Below are 24,216 nucleotides of genomic sequence, written 5' to 3' on the forward strand. Positions count from 1 at the left end.
CACCAACTGTTTGGGTGTGGAGCATTAATGGCGTCTCTGAGATAAGGAAGGGGGAGGAAAAAAAGGTGGGGGGAAATGACAGTGTATTATATTCTGCTGAATAACCATAATCCCTTTAAATATGTAATTACATGCCTCCACTAATCTTTGTGTCTGTCTTCCAATGATCGTGCAGAACTGCTGTCACTGGTCCTGTTTGGCCTTCCCTTATCACCATACAGCTGCTTAGCTCTTCTCTTTTCTATGAGGTCAGTATAGCTGGGGCAGATATGTGAAATAATTGTGCACTTTGGGTTAAAAGCATGAAATTTTTGCATGAAGTTAGGAAAAAATATACCAAAAATTATCAGAATGGGAGCCAAGCTGAAATTTTATTTTTGCGGTGGCCATTTTGAATTTTTTAAAATAGCCGCCATTATAATCGCTATTTTCATTATAATGCATCACAGGGAACATGTATTGACAGCTGTCATAATTTAGAAGAGAGAGCAATGTTAATACTTTGATTTACAACATTTAATTAGTTTAAGATTTTGTTTTTGGCTGGGTTGCAGTGCTCATATCAAATTTCAAAATGGCGTCCCAGTGGAAAAGTATTTGCAAAAATACTATACAACACTATATACCTCAGCACCAAAGCACCAAGTTGTCAGTTAACTAATGATTCTGATGTGCTGTTAAAACCTGTCACCTTTATAAAAATCTTAAATTTCACTGTATTTCTTCAGTATTTCATTATCCTATTAATATTTGCCTAGTAATAATAATATATCTGTCTTCATTAATAGTATATAATTAATCAGTTAATTAAGGCTGTGGGCACTCGCCACGGCAGTTGCACAGTGCAATGCACTTAAGGTGGGCCCCTTTGCATCTGCAGTTCTTTTGGCAACCTTTCTTGCAGCCACATTTCAGTAGTTCTTGGCAGATTCTACTTGCTTCTGGCAACATGGACTACAAGGGTTGCCATGATCCTGATGTATTTTGCTGCCATCCCCAGTCACTTGGAGATGCTATTTCTGGATTCAGGAAAAGTGACTGGCCCCAGATATGACCAGCCTGATAGGCAGCCCTCTGGGTGTGTTGAAGCAGAGCTCCTTGTGTTGGTGGAATTCCTTCGATGGCTCTTCCTTTGCTTGTGAAAAGATGTTTCCGACACACATTTACTTCTAGGTCTCTACTTGTGCGATCATACAGAAGTACAAAAAAACATTGTAATATGGCAAAGTCCTCCTCACTTAGTGACAGAGGTGCTGAGGAAAGGCCACAGAATACCCTGGTAACATCTGCATAAGGGTGATTCTTAGACTACGGGCACTTATTATGTCCTTTGATCATATTGTATGAAAAACAGAAAAAAGGGGAAATTTCACACTTTTATAGTTATCTTTACAATGAAAGTGTGTTAAGAAATTTGTTCTAGTAGTCTATGATGACTTTTTCACCTTTTTTCAGCATCATTATATGCAAATATTGCCGTTTTGTGCTTGTCCCACACCCAGACTTTTGATCTTCAGTGATAAAAATGAATGGTAAAGAAACGTTTTTTCTAATGTTTTAAAATATATCTGAATAAAATATCAGTAAAATAATCAAAACATAATTGGGGTATTCAATGTCATACAACTGTTGTGATTTTTTTTAAACAAAATGTAATTGTCCCACACTATTGCCGTAATTTCCACCACAACACTGTAATGTCCCTAAACAGTTTGTATGAAAGATTGTTTGGGTAGTTTCTATGGAGATAAACAGTGACATCAGAGCACATGTATATAGCGCCAAATCACAACAAACAGTTGCCCCAAGGCGCTTTATATTGTAAGGCAATGGTGTGGTGGAAATTACATTTACAAGGCCAATAGTGCCCGTAGTTAAAGAATCACCCATAAGCTCTCCACACTTCCCAAGCAGTTTTCTTGCCCTTTCCATTGAAGGAAGACACAGTATCGCATCCTGTGAAGCTGTGGAACATTAATAGGGCTTGTGATTTGTCTTCACCCAGTATCTGGGCTAACTTATGGGCTGCAATGAATCGAAGATTTCTTCCTTGCCCAAATGCTATCCACAATTCTGAGAAATGAAATGAGCTGTACAGTGAAATAGCTAGTACCACAACATCTGTATCAACTGTCCGAATTGTTATTTTGTCATGTCCATCGTCTGGATGAGAAGCATGGATGAAGATACGGGTGTCAGCTTCTTCATGTGAGCATGGTGCCAGTGGGACTGTATCAAGCTGTTCTGGGACAGTAAGGACATTGTTGCCTTGTGTTATATAGACCTCTTTCCCTAATGCCTGAATTCCAGGATGCTGTACTGTATAGTAGAGCATGACACGGGAGTGGATTTTCACTCCCTTCCCATCCCGCTCCCAGAAAAAAAATCCCATCCTGCCCAATCCTGGCCTGGAGTAAAAAAATAAATCCCATCCCGTCCCACTCCTGTAAAGATGACTCCCAATCCCTCCCTCTCCCACTCAAAATCAGTCCCACTCCCATCCCACTCCCGTATGTCTCGCGCCGTGATGATCAATCAGGGACTTGTGACGTGGAGATGTCTGGAGTTTGACTGAAGATGTGAACATGTCCTGTCTCTGGTAGCAGCCTGTGAGCAGGACTTATGTCTCTTTTGTCCTTTATTTCACAATTATGAGAGAGTTTTTGGAGCGAGCAGAAGCACTACAGCAGGGCAGGGGCGTAGCACCAAATTGTGGGCCCTATACTAGCCATATTGAAGACCCCCCCCCACTGTTATGTTTTTTTTTATTAACGCAAACACCAAATTTCTAATGCGTAGTCAAACCAGGTCTAAATCATGTATACCTTAGATCACACCTGGGAATCAGAACCCTTTTTAAAGTTAGGGGAGTAATATTGAGTTGGGGGGTCTGGGGGACCAAATAGCACCATTATTCTAGAAAATGGTGCGATTTGATCCCCCAGACCCCCCAACTCTATATAGCTAGTTTTCAAGCTCACCTCTCTTTTCAAAGAATTTGGTTAGCAGCTGCTTTCCCTCATTTAGTTTTCTTTCCCTGTCCGTTTTTTCTCTTCTTTTTTGAAATCCAGACTTTGATTTTTTTAGGAAAGACATATTTTATTTCAGTCTAAACACCAGGGCTGCAACTAACGATTATTTTACTAATCAGTTCATCGATCGATTATTTTTTTCGATTAATCATTTTGGGGTTTTTTTACTTACATTTGAGTTTTGCCATTATTTCTTTAAGTGAGTTATTATTAAAAGGCCTTTGTCACACAACATCAACGTTTGACCTTGTAATAAAGTTATGTTATATTGTCATCATAAACATACCTGGAGTAGTGTTTTGTTTTATTTTGCACATACATACATCACCGACACACCACAAAGAGATTTCCATCAGGTGTAGATGCCTACAGCAACTATCTCAACCACTGACAACATATTACAGCAAGAGTCCACAAAAGTATTTTAAAGGCCTGACGAAAGTGTAATATGTTATATTTAATAAGATATTTTCATGAAAAAAGACACAAATGTGCAGTTTACTGCATTTTATTTTTTTCTTGTGTAAAAACACAGCTTAGATGTGGTTTGACCGAAACAAATTGTCATTAAACTTAATAAAACAGGGATGAAGTGGAGGTTTAAGAGTCACTAGGTGTTCACAGGAAACAGTTATTTCTATATTTATTTATGTTCTTTGTTAGTTGGTTTAATCTTTTCTGTTTTGTTTTATCATATTCTTTTTGTCCGTTTCTCTAAAACTTTGTGGCATTATTATTATTACTGTTATTGTTGTTGTTTCTATTATTATTATTGATATATGAATAAAAATAAATGAATCAAATATTACAATTTGTAATACATTTGACTGTTTTACAACAACAAACGCTGAGCCATGAATTATTATAAAGAAAACAAATGTGCTGACAGCTGAAACAGCTTAATTCTAACTTCAGCATTGTAAACGCCATAGACATGCTAACGTGTTAGCACCGGTCCCGTTTTTAAGTTATAAAATACATCTATCAACTGTTTCAGAAGACCATAACAGATCAGATTAACATAAAAAGGTAAATGTTACTCACAGGCATATGATCTTTAGGGTTTTAGTGGGGAAAAATTAAGATTAAGCGAAATAAAGGTGCCGCCTGTGAGCCTGGACTAAACTATTGTACAACTGTGCAGGGGCCCTCAGAGATCTTTCAATATTATTGTTAGAGCAGAATTATGTTTTGCAACATTTATACATTCATTCTAATTATATTCATTTACAACATGAATTGTATGGACATTAATAATATGCAACACAAAAATGTATTTAATGCCAGTTTTTTGTGGGCTCCCCCATGCTCTGGGCCCTGGGTACATAGTACCCTTACCCCCCCCCCCCCCCCCCAGTCCGACGCCCCTGCAGCAGAGGGAGTGGAGTTTTGTTTTGTTTGTTTTGTTTTTCTTTTTGCTTTTTTTTAGGTGCGCGCGCGAGGGACTCGTCTATGGACAATATTTTATTAATTAACTACACAGATGTATAATAAAACAAATGGTGACTGGTTTCTAAACACAATTATGACAGAGTTTTTTGGGAAAGAGCGAGGAGCAGCAAGCAGCTGATTTTTTTTTTTACGTGCGCGCGCGAGCGAGTTCGTCTGTGGAGAATATTTTATTAATTAACTACACAGATGTATAATAAAACAAATGGTGACTGGTTTATAAACACAATTACGACAGAGTTTTTTTGGGAAAGAGCGAGGAGCAGCAAGCAGCTGATTTTTTTTTTTACGTGCGCGCGCGAGCGAGTTCGTCTGTGGAGAATATTTTATTAATTAACTACACAGATGTATAATAAAACAAATGGTGACTGGTTTATAAACACAATTATGACAGAGTTTTGGGGGGTGGAGCAAGCAACAATACCACAGCAGACAGCAGAGTTTCTTTTTTTTATTATTATTATTGTTTACATACGCGCGCGTGAACGGGATAGTTGGTCCTCAAACTGCGCCTGCAGGACCGCTAAAAGCGGCCGTCATCCAGACACAGCTCCTGAAGCAAATAATGATACTGATAATGAGCTTTCCACAACAACTCGCTCCGTGTGATCAACATCCGTCATGTTAACTTAACTGACAATCGGAGCCGGCGAGCGGAATGGAAGCTCCTCCTATTTGATGACGCACCGGGGCGAATTTTCGCAGCAAAAGTAGAGCGACACACCGGGTGAAGGAGGCACGTCCGTCGCCACGCGACCCCCGCGAATTTGTAGCATCTGATCGCAGTGTGAACGTGTTTTGGTTGTTTTAAATAGATGAAAATCATCATCTATTTTTGGCATTCCCGCTCCCGTTCATTTTTATTCCCGTCCCATCCCAATCACGCGATTGGATCGGATTTATTCCCGAATGTTGCTCCTGGTGTGGAAACGAGGGTGAAAATTTAAGATAAAACGAATGAGTGATGTTTTTTTTTGTTTGTTTTAGGGGGTCAAAGCTGTGATCTTTATTGGGACAGCAGACCAGTTATAATGGTAATAGGGGAGGCCGGGGCTGTTTGTAACAGTGTTCAAAGCTGCAGCCATGCTGGTATTTTGATTTCACTTTACACTTTATGAGGATCAGTTCAGAGAAGTGAAATATTCTTTGGAGTATTCCACACTCTAAAACAAATTATTTGCTCAGTTTAAAAACAAAACAAAACCCTAAAATAGCAATTTGCATGTTTTTTAAAGAAATTCTAACTCAGCCACTGAGTACACACAAGACACTTATAGTAAGACAAACCCAGGTTTAGCAACGCATTTAATTAAGTGGTTTTGTAAACTTAATTTGCTTTGTCCTCTACACTGTTAATTTTAACCAATTTAATTTAAAGGTTTTGGTGTTATTAGTTAGTCAACTTATTTAATTTAAGTTTTTCAAGCTTCTTTAGTTTACCTCCATTCCACTCAGTAATGTTCATGCAAAATATTACCTTAATTTTCTCTCTCTCTCTCTCTCTCTCTCTCTCTCTCTCTCTCTCTCTCTCTCTCTCTCTCTCTCTCTCTCTCTCTCTCTCTCTCACACACACACACACACACACACACACACACACACACACACACACACACACACACACACACACACACTCTCTCTCTCTCTCACACTCTCATACACACTCTCTCTGTCTCTCTCACACTCTCACACACACACTGTCTCTCTCTCACACTCTCACTCTCACACACACACTCTCTCTCTCACACTCTCACTCTCACACACACACTCTCTCTCTCACACACACTCTCACTCTCTCACACACACGCTCTCTCTCACTCTCTCTCTCACACACACACACACACACACTCTCTCTCTCACACTCTCACTCACACACTCTCACTCTCACACACACTCTCTCTCTCTCACACTCTCACTCTCTCACACACACGCTCTCTCTCTCTCTCACACTCTCACACACACACACACACACACACTCTCTCTCACACTCTCACACACACACTCTCTCACACACTCTCACACACATACACCCTCTCTCTCACACACACAAACACTTTCTCACTCTCTCACACACACACACTCTCTCTCACTCACACACACACACACACACACACAGACATTTTCTCTCTCTCTCTCTCTCTTTCTCTCTCTCTCTCTCTCTCTCTCTCTCTCTCTTTTGGAAGGTGGTGTGAACATTGTAGTATGTACATAATGTTCTTTTGTCAATTGAATTTTTCCATATTTTGAAAGAATGTAAATTTGCTGATATTTTCTGTTTTGTTAAGGTCGGTGTCATTGTGAACCCCAGGATCTGTTTGTCTTAAGATAATGGCAGTGCAGTACAGTTTGGTGTACTATGTGTGTAATTGGTATCAAATGGTGAAATGTTCTTTGCTCAAGAACTTGAGTGTTGTATTTGATACTGTTCCTTTCCAAAGTAGAAATGGGGCCTAATAAAGCTGTAAATGGTTAACTTTATCCGTAAAACTGCTGATTTTGAGAAGGACATTCAATGATTATTGTGGAATTGTAGTAATTTTCCGACTGTTCACTTGAACGCCTGTACTGGACAAGGCAAGGGAATCTATTGGCACAGCAGCCCCACCAAGACTGTTTTTCACCAGCCGCCACTGATAGCTAGCCAAAAAACTGAAGAGTTAAGTTTTGTTGTCATCGACTCTAAGGAAGTCTGGCCAGTTTCCCGGTAGTTGGTTGTTAGTTGTTACTCTGCGGCGGGTTCCTTGTCCTCGTTTCTGTCTTGTTTGTCCCTTCAGGCTATTCACAAAATACTGATCCCAGACTATATCAAGCATTTTGACATTTCTCAGTTGATTCATCACATATGGAATGAACACTTGTTCTGCATAATCTTCAAAGGTCTTTGCAGATCCAGGTTTCAGCATGTTCATTCAGATTTAGTATCCTGCGCTACTGATACCAGTGTAATACTTACAAAAACTATAGTTAAGTAAAGGTATATGTAACAGAATACTCTATGAATATACCAATATACCAGGGGAGGTGATGGCTAGTGGTTAAGGCATTGGGCTTGAGACCAGAGGATCCTCTGTTCAAATCCTTGCCTCACTGGAAAATCACTAAGGGCCCTTGGGCCCTTAATCCCCTATTGCTACCAGTGTGTAGTGAGTGCCTTGTATAGCAGCACCCTCACATTGGGGTAAATGTGAGGCATTATTTGTAAAGCGCTTTGAGTGTCTGATGCAGATGGAAAAGCGCTATATAAATGCAGTCCATTTACCATTTACCATTTACCAAAATGGTGGCCATATTGGAATCCAATATGGCTGCCATAAATATCCAAATTCAGCTTGGCTCCCATCCTAATATTTTTTGGTATAAATTTTTTTATCTTCATGCAAAGTTTCATGCTTTTAACCCAAAATGCACAATTCTTGCATATTTTGTCACATATCTGCCCTGCTAGTACAAGAAAAAGAGACTTTAACTCTTTTAAAAGCTTTTTTTCTTCCTGTACTGCTTTTTTACACTCACCTGACCACTAAGGAACCATTTCGCATTGTCCAGCTCCTTTCTCTTTAGCAATTACTTTTACTGCCATAGAATGCGTTATTTCTCTAATTTTACCATTAAAGTCATCTACACTATCAAAATTACAGTACGTCCAGAAAGTATTCACAGCACTGCACTTTTTCCACTTTTTTTTATGTTTCAGCCTTATTCCAAAATGGATGAAATTCTTTTTTCCTCAAAATTCTACAAACAATACCCCATAATGACAATGTGAAAAAAGTGTTATGGGATTTTTGCTAATTTACATATCTATCTATCTATCTATCTATCTATCTATCTATCTATCTATCTATCTATCTATCTATCTATCTATCTATCTATCTATCTATCTATCTACGAGGGCTGTCCATAAAGTATAGGTCCTTTTAATTTTTTTCAAAAACTATATGGATTTCATTCATATGTTTTTACGTCAGACATGCTTGAACCCTCGTGCGCATGCGTGAGTTTTTCCATGCCTGTCGGTGACGTCATTCGCCTGTGAGCACTCCTTGTGGGAGGAGTCGTCCAGCCCCTCGTCGGAATTCCTTTGTCTGAGAAGTTGCTGAGAGACTGGCGCTTTGTTTGATCAAAATTTTTTCTAAACCTGTGAGACACATCGAAGTGGACACGGTTCGAAAAATTAAGCTGGTTTTCGGTGAAAATTTTAACAGCTGATGAGAGATTTTGAGATGATACTGTCGCTTTAAGGACTTCCCATGGAGCGAGACATCATGCAGCGCTCTCAGGCGCCGTCATCAGCCTGTTTCAAGCTGAAAACCTCCACATTTCAGGCTCTATTGATCCAGGACGTCGTGAGAGAACAGAGAAGTTTCAGAAGAAGTCGGTTTCAGCATTTTATCCGGATATTCCACTGTTAAAGGAGATTTTTTTAATGAAAGACGTGCGGACGGGTCCGCGCGTCGGGACGCAGCTGGCGCAGTGTGGCGGCACAGGAAAAACACCTCCGTGCTGATAACCATTTGTAAAATCCAGGCGGCTTTTGATGGCTTTCAGTGGAGTGAGTATATGAGAAATTGTTTAACAGCTGGACATGTTCCAACTTGTCCTTAAGGCTTCCAACGGAGGTGTTTTTCCTGTGACGGAGCGTCGCGGCGGCTGCGAGCCGACGCTGCAATCCGCCCGCACGTCTTTCATTAAAAAAATCTCCTTTAACAGTGGAATATCCGGATAAAATGCTGAAACCGACTTCTTCTGAAACTTCTCTGTTCTCTCACGATGTCCTGGATCAATAGAGCCTGAAATGTGGAGGTTTTCAGCTTGAAACAGGCTGACGACGGCGCCTGAGAGCGCTGCGTGACGTCTCGCTCCGTGAGAAGTCCTTCAAGCGACAGTATCACCTCAGAATCTCTCATCAGCCATTAAAATTTTCAAGGAAAACCAGCTTAATTTTTCGAACCGTGTCCACTTCGATGTGTCTCACAGGTTTAGAAAAAATTTTGATCAAACAAAGCGCCAGTCTCTCAGCAACTTCTCAGACAAAGGAATTCCGACGAGGGGCTGGACGACTCCTCCCACAAGGAGTGCTCACAGGCGAATGACATCACCGACAGGCGTGGAAAAACTCATGCATGCGCACAAGGGTTCAAGCATGTCTGACGTAAAAACATGAATGAAATCCATATAGTTTTTGAAAAAAATAAAAAAGACCTATACTTTATTGACAGACCTCGTATCTATCTATCTATCTATCTATCTATCTATCTATCTATCTATCTATCTATCTATCTATCTATCTATCTATCTATCTATCTATCTATCTATCTATCTATCTATCTATCTATCTATCTATCACAGGTGTGCCTTAGACTGCCCACAATAAAAGGCCACTCTGAAAGGTGCAGTTTTATCACACAGCACAATGCCACAGATGTCGCAAGATTTGAGGGAGCGAGCAATTGGCATGCTGACAGCAGGAATGTCAACCAGAGCTGTTGCTCGTGTATTGAATATTCATTTCTCTACCATAAGCCGTCTCCAAAGGCATTTCAGAGAATTTGGCAGTACATCCAACCAGCCTCACAACCGCAGACCACGTGTAACCACACCAGCCCAGGACCTCCACATCCAGCATGTTCACCTCCAAGATCGTCTGAGACCAGCCACTCGGACAGCTGCTGAAACAATCGGTTTGCATAACCAAAGAATTTCTGCACAAACTGTCAGAAACCGTCGTCCTCATCGGGGTCCCGACCTGACTCCAGTTCGTCGTCGTCACCGACTTGAGTGGGCAAATGCTCACATTCGCTGGCGTTTGGCATGTTGGAGAGGTGTTCTCTTCACGGATGAATCCTGGTTCACACTGTTCAGGGCAGATGGCAGACAGCGTGTGTGGCGTCGTGTGGGTGAGCGGTTTTCTGATGTCAATGTTGTGGATCGAGTGGCCCATGGTGGTGGTGGGGTTATGGTATGAGCAGGCGTCTGTTATGGACGAAGAACACAGGTGTATTTTATTGATGGCATTTTGAATGCACAGAGATACTGTGATGAGATCCTGAGGTCCATTGTTGTGCCATACATCCAAGAACATCACCTCATGTTGCAGCAGGATAATGCACGGCCCCATGTTGCACGGATCTGTACACAATTCTTGGAAGCTGAAAATGTCCCAGTTCTTGCATGGCCGGCATACTCACCGGACATGTCACCCATTGAGCATGTTTGGGATGCTCTGGACCGGCGTATACGACAGCGTGTACCAGTTCCTGCCAATATCCAGCAACTTCGCACAGCCATTGAAGAGGAGTGGACCAACATTCCACAGGCCACAATTGACAACCTGATCAACTCTATGCGAAGGAGATGTGTTGCACTGCATGAGGCAAATGGTGGTCACACCAGATACTGACTGGTATCCCCCCCCAATAAAACAAAACTGCACCTTTCAGAGTGGCCTTTTATTGTGGACAGTCTAAGGCACACCTGTGCACTAATCATGGTGTCTAATCAGCATCTTGATATGGCACACCTGTGAGGTGGGATGGATTATCTCAGCAAAGGAGAAGTGCTCACTATCACAGATTTAGACTGGTTTGTGAACAATATTTGAGGGAAATGGTGATATTGTGTATGTGGAAAAAGTTTTAGATCTTTGAGTTCATCTCATACAAAATGGGAGCAAAACCAAAAGTGTTGCGTTTATATTTTTGTTGAGTGAATATACGAGGTCTATTAGAAAAGTATCCGACCTTATTATTTTTTTCAAAAACCATATGGATTTGAATCACGTGTGATTACATCAGACATGCTTGAACCCTCGTGGGCATGCGAGAGTTTTTTCACGCCTATCGGTTACGTCATTCGCCTGTGGGCAGTCTTTGAGTGAGGAGTCGTCCACCCGCTCGTCAATTTTTTTCATTGTTTAGGAATGGCTCAGAGACTGTTGCTTTGTTTGATAAAAAATTTTTCAAAACTGTAAGGCACAACTGAGTGGACACCATTCGATAAATTCAGCTGGTTTTCGGTAAAAATTTTAACGGCTGATGAGAGATTTTGGTCTGGTAGTGTCGCTTTAAGGACGGTCCTCGGCGCCTGACGGCGATCTGCGCTTCGAGGTGGCAGCGTCTCGCCGTTTCAAGTTGAAAACTTCCACATTTCAGGCTCTGTTGACGCAGTAAGTCGTCAGAGAACAGAGAACTTTCAGAAGAAGTCGGCATGAGGAGTTTATTCGGACATTCCATTGTTAACGGTCATTTTGTAATGAAAGAACGTGCGGGCAGAGTCGCATGTCGGGCTGGACCCGACCGCGGGGGGTCGCGGCAGGAAAAACACCTCCGTTGGAAATCTTAACGGGCAAGTTGGAACATGCCCAAGCTGTTAAACAATTTCTCAGTTACTCACTTGTTGAAAGCCATTAAAAGCCGCCTGAATTCTACAAATGGTTTTCAACACGGAGGTGTTTTTCCTGTCGCAGCGCACACAGATTTGCCGAGTCGTCACGGAAACGACTCGGCGAATTTGCGCGTACGTCTTTCATTAAAAAAATGTCCTTAAACAGTGGAATGTCCGCATAAATTCCTCATGCCGGCCTCTTCTGAATCTTCTCTGTTCTCTCACGATGTCCTGGGTGAATTAAGCCTTAAATTAGGATGTTTTCAGCTCGAAACAGGCCGACGACAGCGCCTGGAAGCGCTGCAGGACGTCCCGCTCCGTGGGAAGTCCTTACACCGACAGAAACACCCCATAATCTCTCATCAGCCGTTAAACTTTTCACAGAAAACCAGCTTAATTTCTCGAATAGTGTCCACTCAGATATTCCTCACAGGTCCAGAAAAAATTTTGATAAAGCAACGCGCGCCGTCTCGAGCAGCGTGTGAAACAAAGGAATTCAGCCGAGAGGGCGGGACCACATCTCACTCAAGGCCTGCCCACAGGGAAATGACATCACCGACACGCGTGAAAAACTCACGCATGCGCACGAGGGTTCAAGCATGATTGATGTAATTGCATGTCATTCAAATCCATATAGTTAAAAAAAAAAATAAAAGGGTCGGTTTATTATCTAAGAGACCTCGTATATATATATATATATATATATATATATATATATATATATATATATATATATATATATATGCTCAACCATGGTCTGGTATAATTGTATATAGCTGAGTCACTTGTTGCTGAATAAAGGGTTCAGAAGCAGCATTTGGCAGGATTTACATTTTTTTGGTCCACGAAAAGGGGGTGCACCCCCCCGCCCCGATTTGCCCCTGCAATGTATGTTTGTTAGTCTCCAAAATTCAGTAGTATTAACAATTTAAATAAATAATTTCTCCCCCTGAAGGGGAGAAATTCAAGCGATCAGATGGCATGACCTACATTTGGTAGCGACGTCATATATCATGTGGGGTATTTTCGTTTGATCTGCATAAGGGATGCTTGGAAGCACACGCAAACAGCCAATTGATTTAAAGAAAGACAGCATGTTGTTAGCTGGCTGCTCACTTGAACAAAATAAACCAATCTAATATAGTCTTCATTTATTTTGTTAAAGCTAGTGAGAAATAAGCACTTCTAATTCTAAAAACGCTGTTTTTCAAAACCAGATACCACCTCTGAAATGATTTATAATGGATGTTAGTGTGCACGTCCTGGTAACGTGCATCAAGCAAGTGGGTCAGGTCACAAGTATTATCAAAACCTCATACATGTACACATACGGTTCTGACTACAGTCCATGGCATTAGAAGGAAAAGGAAATATTCATATATCCCCCAGGTAAATATGTTCTCTTCATTAAAATGAGCTGTAATTTTGTAACATGTTACAAAAATAAACCTAGTGCCAGGTTTGCCAGTTTTGTGAAATTTGAAAGGCCATACAGCTGTAATGAGTTCAGAAACTGTATTGACCCATTTATAAGACAACTGACTGCCCCAATAACCAGAACCACTGGTGATGATTGATTATGGATTAACTTGACTGTAAATTGTAATAGTAACAATGTGATAGATATAATATACTTTATTCATATTAATGTAATATTAATAACAATAATATTCCTATACTAATTTTACATCACTAAATATAATATCAGCAAAGAAGCCATTTTTATGCCATCTCTAAAAACTAGTACGATTTTGTCTAACTCCGCCCTACTCTACATCACGTGATCCTTAATGCCGAGCAACTGTCTGGACCGTGCGCACGCGCACTGTGACGATGGGAATTTCCTACAGCTGAGGAGGCGTAGCTAGCAACAGCGAGAATTTCTTAAAGGTAAGATGTCTTTTTGGCAACAAAACTGGCGTTTCTTAGCCGAAGCAGAATACGAGTCAGTCGTGTAAGAGTCGTGCAATAACTCCTCAGCCCAAAATCAACAAATATCTACATGTAGCAGGGGACCGCCCTGTTAGCTAAAGCACTTCTTAGCTAAGCAGCTGCGCTGAAATGGGCGTTCACTAACATACAGTGGCAGAATATAAAATTCACGAAGAACTGACGTGTAGACTGTTCTCATCTTCCAGTCTGAAATGGTTGTAACATACCGTTTCAGCTGATACGTAGTAGTAACGCATGGTAATGTTAGCTACCTAGATTGCTAGCTTGCTAAGGTAGTGAGTGAGGTAATATCAAGTCAGCAAGACGTGGTTCAGCATGGCTGAATTTGTTACAGCAATTCGTATGTATTTGTGTTTTAGCTGTAGGTTTTTAATTCCTCATTACCTCTGACCTGACCTACTTGGGTTGGTTTATAAACTCGTGGCTCTCATGGAAAGCAGGACACCTGTCTGCTGCTCAGTAATCGATTTCTCTTGTGTTGTTGCGTACACAAACTATTCAAACCACAAGAACGATGGTGATCACCTCAGTGCACTCTGATTTGTTTGTTGGGGGAAACAGAGCGTCTTTTTTAGGCATTTTATTGTAGTAATGACTTTATGTTATTACTGTGAGATATAGGTCATTTATAGGCCTGCACAATATTGCATTGATGATTTGACTTGTGACAAATGGTACAAACATGGAATGAATGTCAGCACTTTAGGGTCAGATTTCTTACCCCATATCATGGTGTCTCCGAATAAAATGATTTTCTTATTCATTACATCTTAGGCAGTTTTTTTTTTTGCAACATGTTTATTGTGCCTGCTCATATCACAGTAAAGAAGTAAAAAAGATAAATTGTGTAGCACTAATTTACAGTAAGGTCAAAAAGTAGTTGGACTGTGATGCAATGTTTGTATATTTACTTTGTGCACTACCACAGTGGAGTTGAAATGAACACAAGATGTATTTGTAGTGTAGAATGGCTGTAATTCCTTAATGGTTCACTTATATTTATGAAACCCTTTGATTTAAAGATAAAATTTGACATTACAAATATGTTGATTGCTTCATTCCAATTCTATTAAGGTGGCATACAGAAGGAAAATTACAAAAAAAAAAAGATCACTGTCTAAATACTTCTGGATCTGACTGCAGGTGCATTTAATTGTGGGCTGACTTCTGACCTTTGGTATATGAATGTGATTTTTATACTGTTCTTTGTGTCATTACAGCTTGGTGATGTCAGAGGTATTATGCCATAAGGATTTATTTTCACGATAAGCAACCGTGAACTGAAGTGGAAGCTGAAAGATATGGAGTAGATGCAACTCTGCATTAATACAGTGCAAAACAGCAGCTCTGTTTGACTTCATCTTCTGTCATTGTCTGGAAATGAGTTGGACTTTAAACAAGTAGAAGAGATGCCCATAAGGTGGTTGAAAAGAAGAAGGCTACATCTTGCAGCCTAGCCACCATAACTGAAAGTGCTGCATCTTTTTCTATTTTAGAAGATGCATTGCTGATTGGATGTAAATTCTCATTCTCTTCCATCTCTCACAATACTGTCACTGATGCTGACTGTGTGCCACTATGCACTGTGAATAATGACAACAAAAAAATGGTGCCTAAATGCATCCTCATGCAGACTATGCTGAAAGCAGTGAGGCTTGCACAAAAAAGTGTAACAGCTGACTGATAGTCTGCTGCCTGTGATGGATGCAAAGTTGAAGGAGGACCTATTCCGGAGGTATGTGGCAGCGCTGGAGAGGCGTCTGGAGGATGGGGAATACACAGCGACAGGAGCTGCACCAGATGTGGACAAGGGAAGACATAAGGACAGTGAGGCCCTACTCTCCACGGCCACAGCTCTGTTGGGGGCCTACCAACCAGATCCGGGACAGCGTTTTCGTATGGTGCGTTTCTATGAGGTGGTAGAGAATTCCCTTCGCTGCCTGAGAGGGGGCAACCTCAAGAGCCTGGAGAGAGCCTTCCACACTTTGGAAACCATCTGCACCAACCTCTTGCTTTTCCCCTGGAAAAAGGAGTTCAGATGTATCAAAGTGAGTTTGCTTTTTGTGCCATGTTTTCTTAAAGTTTTATTTACATTGATCTAAAACCATATTCATATATTTGTTCCATGCAGTATGCAATGGTGGAAAATTATGGAATTGGGCCAAGACCATATTGTAATTCTTTCAGTCTACAAGACTTCCAGAAGTGTGGAAAGTCATTGTCAGAATGCAGTAGTACTATTCCACTTTGCACACTTTTTATGCATTTCAGAAAAATTTAACACTTATCCTTATCACAGCTCTAATGCCGCGTTCACACCGGGCGTGACGTGAGCGACTGAAGCCACAGGTTGCCATGTAATCCCTATGTAAGGACGCGTTTTGGTGCCAAACCGCGCAGCGCGACACGATGGAGGCGAGTGAAGTGACGCGAGTGAAGCGATTTTGAGTGTTTTGCGTGTTTGTGGCGCGATATTGCGTCGCCTCACGTCACGCTGCCCTCCTCCCCAAGTTCAAAAATCTGAACTTTTTCGTCTTGTCGCGCCGCGATGACCAATCAGGGACTGAATATGTAGTGACGTGGAGATGTCTGGAGTTTGACTGAAGATGTGAACATGTCCTGTATCTGGTAGCAGCCTGTGAGCAGGACTTATGTCTCTTTTGTCCTTTATTTCACAATCATGACAGAGTTTTTGGAGCGAACAGCAGCACCACAGCAGCGGGGAGCGGAGTTTCTTTTTATTTTTATTTTACGTGCGCGCGCAAATCGTCCTGGAGATTATTTTACTTATTAACTACATATCTGTATAAAGCAAATGGTGACTGGTTTCTAAACACAATTATGACAGAGTTTTTGGAGCGAGCAGCAGCCCTACTTGCAGCAGCGAGGAGCGGAGCTTTTTCCTTTCCTTTTTTTTTTTTTTTTTTTACGTGCGCGCGCGAGCGAATCGTCTGTAGAGAATATTTTATTAATTAACTACACAGATGTATAATAAATGGTGACTGGTTTCTAAACACAATTATGACAGAGTTTTTTGGGGGAAGAGCCAGCTGCAGCAAGCAGCAGAGTTTTTTTTTTTTTTTTTATTGTTTACATGTGTGCGCGCGAACGGGACAGTTGATCCTCAAACTGGGTCCCGCAGAGGTGGAAGGACCGCTGAAAGCGGCCATCACCGACATCACAGACACAGCTCCTGCAGCAAATAATGATACTCTCTGTATTGGGAGCTTTTCACAACAACTCGCTCCGTGTGATCAAGGTCCGTCATGTTAGCTTGACTGACAACTGGAGCCGGCGAGCGGAATGGAAGCTCCTCCTATTTGATGACGCACCGGGGCGAATTTTCGCAGCGAAAGTCCACCCAAGCAGAGCGACACACCGGGCGAAGGAGGCACGTCCGTCGCCTGGCGACCCACGCGAATTTGTAGCATCTGATCGCGCCCGGTGTGAACGCGGCTTAACACTAAACCATTTATGAGAAGAAAAAATTGCGAAGTTGCTTGGCAGATTTGGATTATAGCTTTGTGCTGAAAATGGAAGGTCACATCTTCTTTCTAAAAACAAAACAAAAAAAAGACAAGAGTTTCGAGAGCATAAATTCTTTGTCCATCTTTGCATCCTGTGCAGAGCATATACACTCATCGATTAGAAATTTCAGTACAGTTTGTTTGAGTGTTGGTCTTGAAATATTTGTATGCCACCATACTGCTCACACATAAAACTCTTGTTAAATGTAAATGATGGGGGGTATTGTCACCAACTGGCAGACCTAGATTGCCTAGCAGGACTTTTAGTCTACATAATCACTGGAGACAACTAAAACTAGGTGTCAACGGAGAGTATGCCTGTGTTGTCTGCCATCTGCCGCACTGAAACATTGTCTCTCTTCAGACACTTTTGGATGTTTTTGTAGTTTCTTGTATGCTATAGTTGCATGATAACTGTAGATCTACCGTGTTCTGTGTGTGTGTACGAAATTAGTAAAATGAGTACTGGTACCAGTTGATGTGCAAATGGATACTATTCCTGTTTTCTTCCCCCATCCTTTTTGAAGTCATTGCATTGTCAGCCATTGTTAATTGTCATTTATGCTAATGAATCTATTTCTCTTTTAGACTTTCACTGGTCCATATGTGTACCATCTGCAGTCTGCAATTCCTGACCCTGAGCTTCGATCCATTATGAACATCATTGGCTACTCCTGTGACCATGAGTCGCAGTTCCATTTGCAAGAGCACTCGGGAGGTACAAATCATCTCCGCCAATTGGCTTTTGAGCTCTTCCTGGCTCAGGCAGAATGTTGTCTTCTGGGAGAGGTCGTGGCTCTGGCCCGTGGTTCTGCCTCAGAGCTGGAAGCCCTGGAACTCCGCAGAGGTTGCAGAGATGATGCAGCTGGCTGCGCCGAGGCACTTCGCAGACGTGACAGCCTCGGGGCAGATATGGCTCGGCTATCTGTGCGGCCAGTGGATATTGAGAGGCCTCATGCTCTCCTCCTGAGGAGAGGTAGCCGACCATCGAAGTCGGTGGATGTTACAGATGGGGCTGGTCACTGGCATGCAGCAGTTAACAAGCCTGTGTTGAAGGCCTCATTGAGTCTGAGGAAGGAGCCTCTGTTTGTGGATGCAGAGGAGGATATGAAGGATGAGATCATCAGGCCCTGTACTTCAGCATCTTTTTTCTCTGTGGCAGCTCCACCTTCCTATAGCCCTGTTGCCGATTTCTTCCCAATCCAGTCACCTCCACCCACTGATGCTTACTCATCTTACCACCTGTCTTCTTTGGATGAGATTGACTTGTACACAGAGAGGGGCGGCCCCGGCACAGGAGGAAGGCAAACCCCCTCTCGACCTCCATCCAGAGAGCCTCGAGAAGCGAGGGATGGATGGCTGCTTAAAGCCCATGGTGGTGTGAAGTGTCAGAGTTGTGGGTTGGGCTGCTCCACAATGGCCTCCTGCCAGAGGTGTGACATGATCCTCTGTTCTGCCTGCCACGACGTGGATCCCTCCCCATGCTGCGGCCTCCAGGACTACCCCAAATCCCCACGACCCCTTGATGGCTACATTCCTGTGAAGGAAAAGCTCTCTGTCTACTCCAGTACTCACTCTCACTCCCATCTCCACCCTCATCCTCTTACGCTGACCCATTCACATTCTCACCCCCACCCTCACCCCCAGATGGTGGAGAAACCCCTCATGGCCACAAAGCTGTTTGCAAGCAAGTCTGTTGCCTTGACAACACCAAAGGGAGGCAGCAGTGAGCGAGTAGCCATAGGCGGATCACGATGTGGGTTTTGCAACAAGCCTGGCGCATCACATACTTGTGTGAACTGCTCTAAGGTATCATGTGACTCATGCATGGGTTTGTATGCAAAGGATATGTGCACGCGAAAAAATCCACAGCACAGTTTTGTGCCCAACCATCAGCTCAACTTCAAATCTGGCACCATATCTCACCTGGTGTACCGATGAATCAGGCAGACAGAGTATATATATATATATATGTTTTTTTTCTTTCTCCTTCCTAGTCTCTTGACCTGTAACGTAGTCTTGCACTATTGCTTTAGCTGTTCCTGCTTTAACAAATCATTAATACCTTCCTCTTTAGCTGACGGTCTTTTCTTGCCTCTCTAACTCTCTTGAACTTGTACATTTCTCTTGCAGTAGGGCCCTGGAATGCACACGCCACAGAGAGCCAAGCTGTCTGTCTGCCTTGTTCAAGTTCAGGCCTTTAATTTATTTCTTTTTTTTATCTTGCTACCTGCTCTTGAGTAGTCATGTGATGTTGTAGCGCTTCTGAAATTCTCCAATTTTCACCTTCTGAAAAGGGAAACTGTAGAAAAATTAGTTTCCTTATTTTGAATGAATTCCGTCCAGATGAACATATATATTCTTTGCCTAACTTCTCAGCTAAAAATTCCTAACATATAAATAAATATATATATATATATATATATATATATATATATATATATATGTGTGTGTGTGTGTGTGTGCGTGTGTGTAGAAAAGACTTCTAAACTTGCATTGTGATGAGATCTTTTTAAACTTGAAAAATAGTATGGTAAAATGGAGCAGAAAACATACACTGGAAGTTAATAGTATATATTTTTAATCTCTAGAACAATGTGAGACTGTTAAATGCGAATGATGATTTTTTTTTTTTTTGAGGAGTAAACTTTTGGCTCTGCGGTGAGAGATGCATCAAGTGGACATATTGAGACAATGGTCAGATGCCATATATTCTATTTAAAAGATTATGCCTTGTAAATTATTAAATTGTTACTAGTTATATGAGGTTAAGATGCTGCTGTTGACTTGAAGCATTGAAGATGTATGACGTTTACTTCTTTATGAAAAATAACCATTAAGTTCTGTTTAGGGTCTATCCCCTCTGCTTCCCAGCCCTTTTCATTGCACTCCATAACCTCCATACTCCATGTAGTTGTGGCCCCCTTAGCCATCATTGATCAAATATTCCCAGTCAATAAGTCTCAGGTGAAGTCACGGGAGATCTCAAACAAGGGTTTGAACCACAGTTTTTATATGGCTCTTCCACCGTTTGCACATATGTGTTTATTGATTGGTTGTAGACGGTAGGAAAGTGTATAGTGACACGGTTTGTCTGCCTACCTCAAGTTGCTTCAACTTCATCACCCAAGACAATATTGTGGTCTTAAGATAGCCCTCGGAATGTAAGAATTACTGTATCTATTAACATAATATGAGTTTGTTTTGGCCAAGCTGCTTTCTATCTTGCAAATGACTACTTGAGTTACTTTCCAAATTTAGCAGCGACAGTTTCTGAGGTAAGGATGATTAAGCACAGCACGTTTTGTCTGAAAAATGTGTGCTGTCATACAAATTTTTAAGTGGAGAACAAAACAACAGCCCCGCAACAAATACAACCTTTGTGTAGAAAAATAATAGAAAATGCATCAAGTTATTCCAGAAAGATTTTGACCCAACTCTGTATCAATGTTTGAGACAGATTGATGTGGTTTTATCATTTTGCATGTTTTCTGTTTCTGCCATATAGAGCATAATAGTAGTTTGTCAGTAATTCAAAGTGCATGAAAGGCTACTGATTGAATCAACACTCCTGACAGTCAACTAAATGAACTTTTATCTTCCAGAGGTAGTGTTTGGGCTGTCTTATACAACAGAAATGAAACCATTCTTGGGTCTCAGTTCAGACCGACTTAGTTCAAAAATATCCCATGCAAACTGGTTTGATGAACTTGGCCTTTTGCCACATGCAACCAAGTTGAGCCCTCTGATTCAAGATGTAATTGAGAAATTTTGCAGTGTACACAAATCAAGACTATTCTGGCATGCTTTGTGACAACACTGGCTATTCTGTTGGTTCTTCACTGCACATGAACCTTTTTTTTGTCTCTCTCTGATGCACACAGTGGTCTTTGTAACATTTGTTGTTTGGCAGAGTCTGGTACATTTTAAAATGTGTGAATGAGTTGCCCTCTATGCCCTTCCTCATAAACGTCTTTAATTGAGCAGTGCTTTGGGACACACCATGGCACACAGCATAAAAACAGCAAACAGATGTGCAGATGTAATCTGTGTAGAAAACATAACCAAATTTTATTGAATCTAACCCATTGCAGTGTGCCTCTTTTTGAATAGGCTATAACACTGAAGTCCATTTTAAATTTGCACACATGGTATTGCCACCTGAATATCTCTTGTTCCAAGTCTCATTTTGTTTTGCGTTGCTTAATTACATGGTTTTAGAGAAAGTTGGGAACAGTTCTGTGAAAAACTCTCAAGGAAATGTCAACTCTCTGCATTTCTAAGCAAATGCAAATGTAAGCAGCTCCATATGGAAAATGGGATCATGATTGTCATTGTGTATGCTATGCAGTGATGTCGCAACCATGACAACTAGCATGCACGGCTGTCTGCCATGTAGTGTCAATGCATTTACGCACACTGGAATTAGAAACGGGCTTGAACCAAAGGTAGACTTGGTATGCTTATACTGAGCCAGTGTAAGTGTGGATTTTATCACACTGTGACCAAATTAGTTTCATAATACTTTTCATAGCGCTTTATAATACTTTGCATATACCTGAAGCATGTCACTGCCATATGCTCCAAAAATTTCATTAAACACAATTATTTGTAAAGGGCCTAAGAATTCACTTGCAAGTAAACAATGACAAGTGACAATTTAGAACATTGTGTTGTGAATTTAAATAAGATCTTTTGTCATTAGACTGATTTCAGAGACAACACAGTGTGTTGTAATTAATTGTCACCAAGGGCAAGTTTTTAATCACATTTCATAATGTGTAAGTCTGGATTACTTCACACTCTTTGGCCCCATAGCCTTTAGTTATGTTTAAAAAAAACCACCTTGAAATGCCTTAAGTTTATTCTGCTGTATTATGTTATTATTTTTGGAATTGCAGAATTGTCATTTACACAGTTTTGTGTTTACGCTGCCTGACCATTGTACTTTTAACATAATGCGTGACATGGTGTTTAAGGGGTATGTATTAAGTCAAAACACAGCTAAATCAACCACTGGTGAAGCGTGATGGAGTGAAATGAGGTATATTGCACATATGAGCTATGCTATACCTAGGAAGATTTGAGTAGTACGTATATACACTCTTATACATACTCTTATTAAACAAATTTTGTTGCCATTATAAAGGGCAGATTTTATACTTTTACCCTTTAAAACCTAGTTTTAGGTTCACATCTAATAAGTGTTCCTGGTTTAAAAAAGATAATTAATTGCAGATGGTTTGACATTGTTGGGATATAGTTTACAGTTCCTTTTAAGGAGTTTAAAATATCCTTAAGTTAATGTTGGCAAATGCAATCTTCAGTATCACAAAAATAATGTGACTTTTGAGAAGTGTGCCATTACTGTCGAAACAGCGCCTTGAAAAATGGTTTGAGAGGAATATTTTATCATTTTTGATTCTGTTCATCACTGATCATACCAGCAATGAAGATGATGTTCAGAAATTGAGCCATGTTAATAAAGGTAATCGAATGGCCAAATGAAGAACAAATGTGTTGGAATAGAAAACAAAATCCTGTGGCTTGCCTGATGTGTACGTAGAACCGTAGGTGTAACAAATTAGTGGCTTTGTTGAAGTGTATAGTTTTTTGTGTTAACATTGGCTTTTTAAGAAATGGAGAAAGGAATCATAATGCACATCTTCCCATGTACTATGTTGTGACTTGGAACAGTGGGCTAGCTGTTTGTGTGCATCACTACAAAGGGCTAACAGCTCTTGGGGCTGCTGCTAAGTTTGTGGACTCAGTTCTGTATTGTAGTGAAGGACAAAAAAAGACATAGCTAAGAGCTTGATGCTCACATTACACTCATTAGTGGATCATTACTGATCTTGAAAGAACAAAAGCGCTATTTTTTTATTTTGTGTCATTGAGGCATTTAAAAATGGTAGGGTCAACCTACGCTAAGTTTTTGTGGAAGTTGGGACTCCCTTTACCTTTCTTCCTCCCCATCTGTTCTTCTCTCTCTCATTGAGAGTAACCATGGTGTAATTAGACTTTCCCTTACGTTTTGTTTTTGCCTTGCCCTTTCTTGCCATGCTCTATGCGAGTCCAAAACCCATTTCTCTTCTCCCTCACCCCTGCATACATGTACCATCACCCATTCATCTGCTCTCCCTCCGACCCCCACCACCATGGCACTGAGGAACATTGCACAATGTCTACAATGAAGGGTATTGACCTTACTATCAACATGTGGGGGTGGAAAGGGAAAATAGCCAAAATTGTTAATTGGTGAAAATATATTAAAATGTAAATGAGATTTTATAAAATAATTTAAGGAATAAAATTCTGAAAAAAAGTTGGGGGTTTTTTGCCTTTATTTTGTGTGTCAAATGGTATACACTTCAGTCAGTATGTTTTAACCATTCTGGGTCAGTACGTGTAAATAATTGCACAGCAAAACCTGGAACCAAAGGATTGATTTTTAGTAGCAACTTGCTGTGATATTTGAATTAATACACATGCTTCTCTTCATCTGAAGAGCTGGAGCTGAACTCTGTCTGTACTAGTGTAATTCAGCCTATAGTGAGTGCATCTGGAAAGTATTGACAGTGCTTCATTTTTTCCACATTTTGTTATGTTGCAGGCTTATTCCAAAATAAATAAATTTTCCTCTCAAAACTCTACACACAATGCCCCATAATGACAATGTGATAAAACTTTTTTTTTGTTTGAGATTTTTGCAAATTTATTAAAAATGAAAAAACTACGAAATCACCTGTACATAAGTACAAGTATTCACAGCCTTTTCCACAAAGCTCAAAATTGAGCTCAGGTGCATCCTCTTTCCACTGATCATCCTTGAGATGTTTCTACAGCTTAATTGGAGTCCACCTGGGGTACATTCA

The 24,216-nt window shown here is 40.9% G+C and overlaps 1 protein-coding gene across 2 annotated transcripts; it reads left to right on the forward strand.

The window, feature by feature from the left end:
* The first annotated feature begins 13,661 nt into the window (after positions 1-13,661).
* Positions 13,662-23,140, forward strand: spata2 (spermatogenesis associated 2). 2 transcript variants are annotated; one of them, XM_034172602.1, is made up of 4 exons: positions 13,662-13,751; positions 15,035-15,862; positions 17,930-19,296; positions 19,478-23,140. In XM_034172602.1, exons 2-3 carry the CDS (start codon positions 15,515-15,517, stop codon positions 19,280-19,282), a joined length of 1,701 nt encoding a protein of 566 aa, XP_034028493.1. In that variant the 5' UTR covers positions 13,662-13,751; positions 15,035-15,514; the 3' UTR covers positions 19,283-19,296; positions 19,478-23,140. The 2 variants fall into 2 exon arrangements, with proteins under 2 accessions (XP_034028493.1, XP_034028492.1); XM_034172601.1 differs by having other exon boundaries at positions 17,930-23,140.
* The last annotated feature ends 1,076 nt before the right edge of the window (positions 23,141-24,216 follow it).

The sequence above is a fragment of the Thalassophryne amazonica genome, chromosome 6 (assembly GCF_902500255.1).
Source record: "Thalassophryne amazonica chromosome 6, fThaAma1.1, whole genome shotgun sequence".
Lineage (NCBI taxonomy): Eukaryota > Metazoa > Chordata > Actinopteri > Batrachoidiformes > Batrachoididae > Thalassophryne > Thalassophryne amazonica.

Coding starts and splice junctions, on each gene's coding strand:
- spata2 (XM_034172601.1), top strand. CDS start 15,515: ATGGATGCAAAGTTGAAGGAGGACCTATTCCGGAGGTATGTGGCAGCG. Junction 15,863..17,929: donor AGGAGTTCAGATGTATCAAA/GTGAGTTTGCTT, acceptor TTTCTCTTTTAG/ACTTTCACTGGTCCATATGT.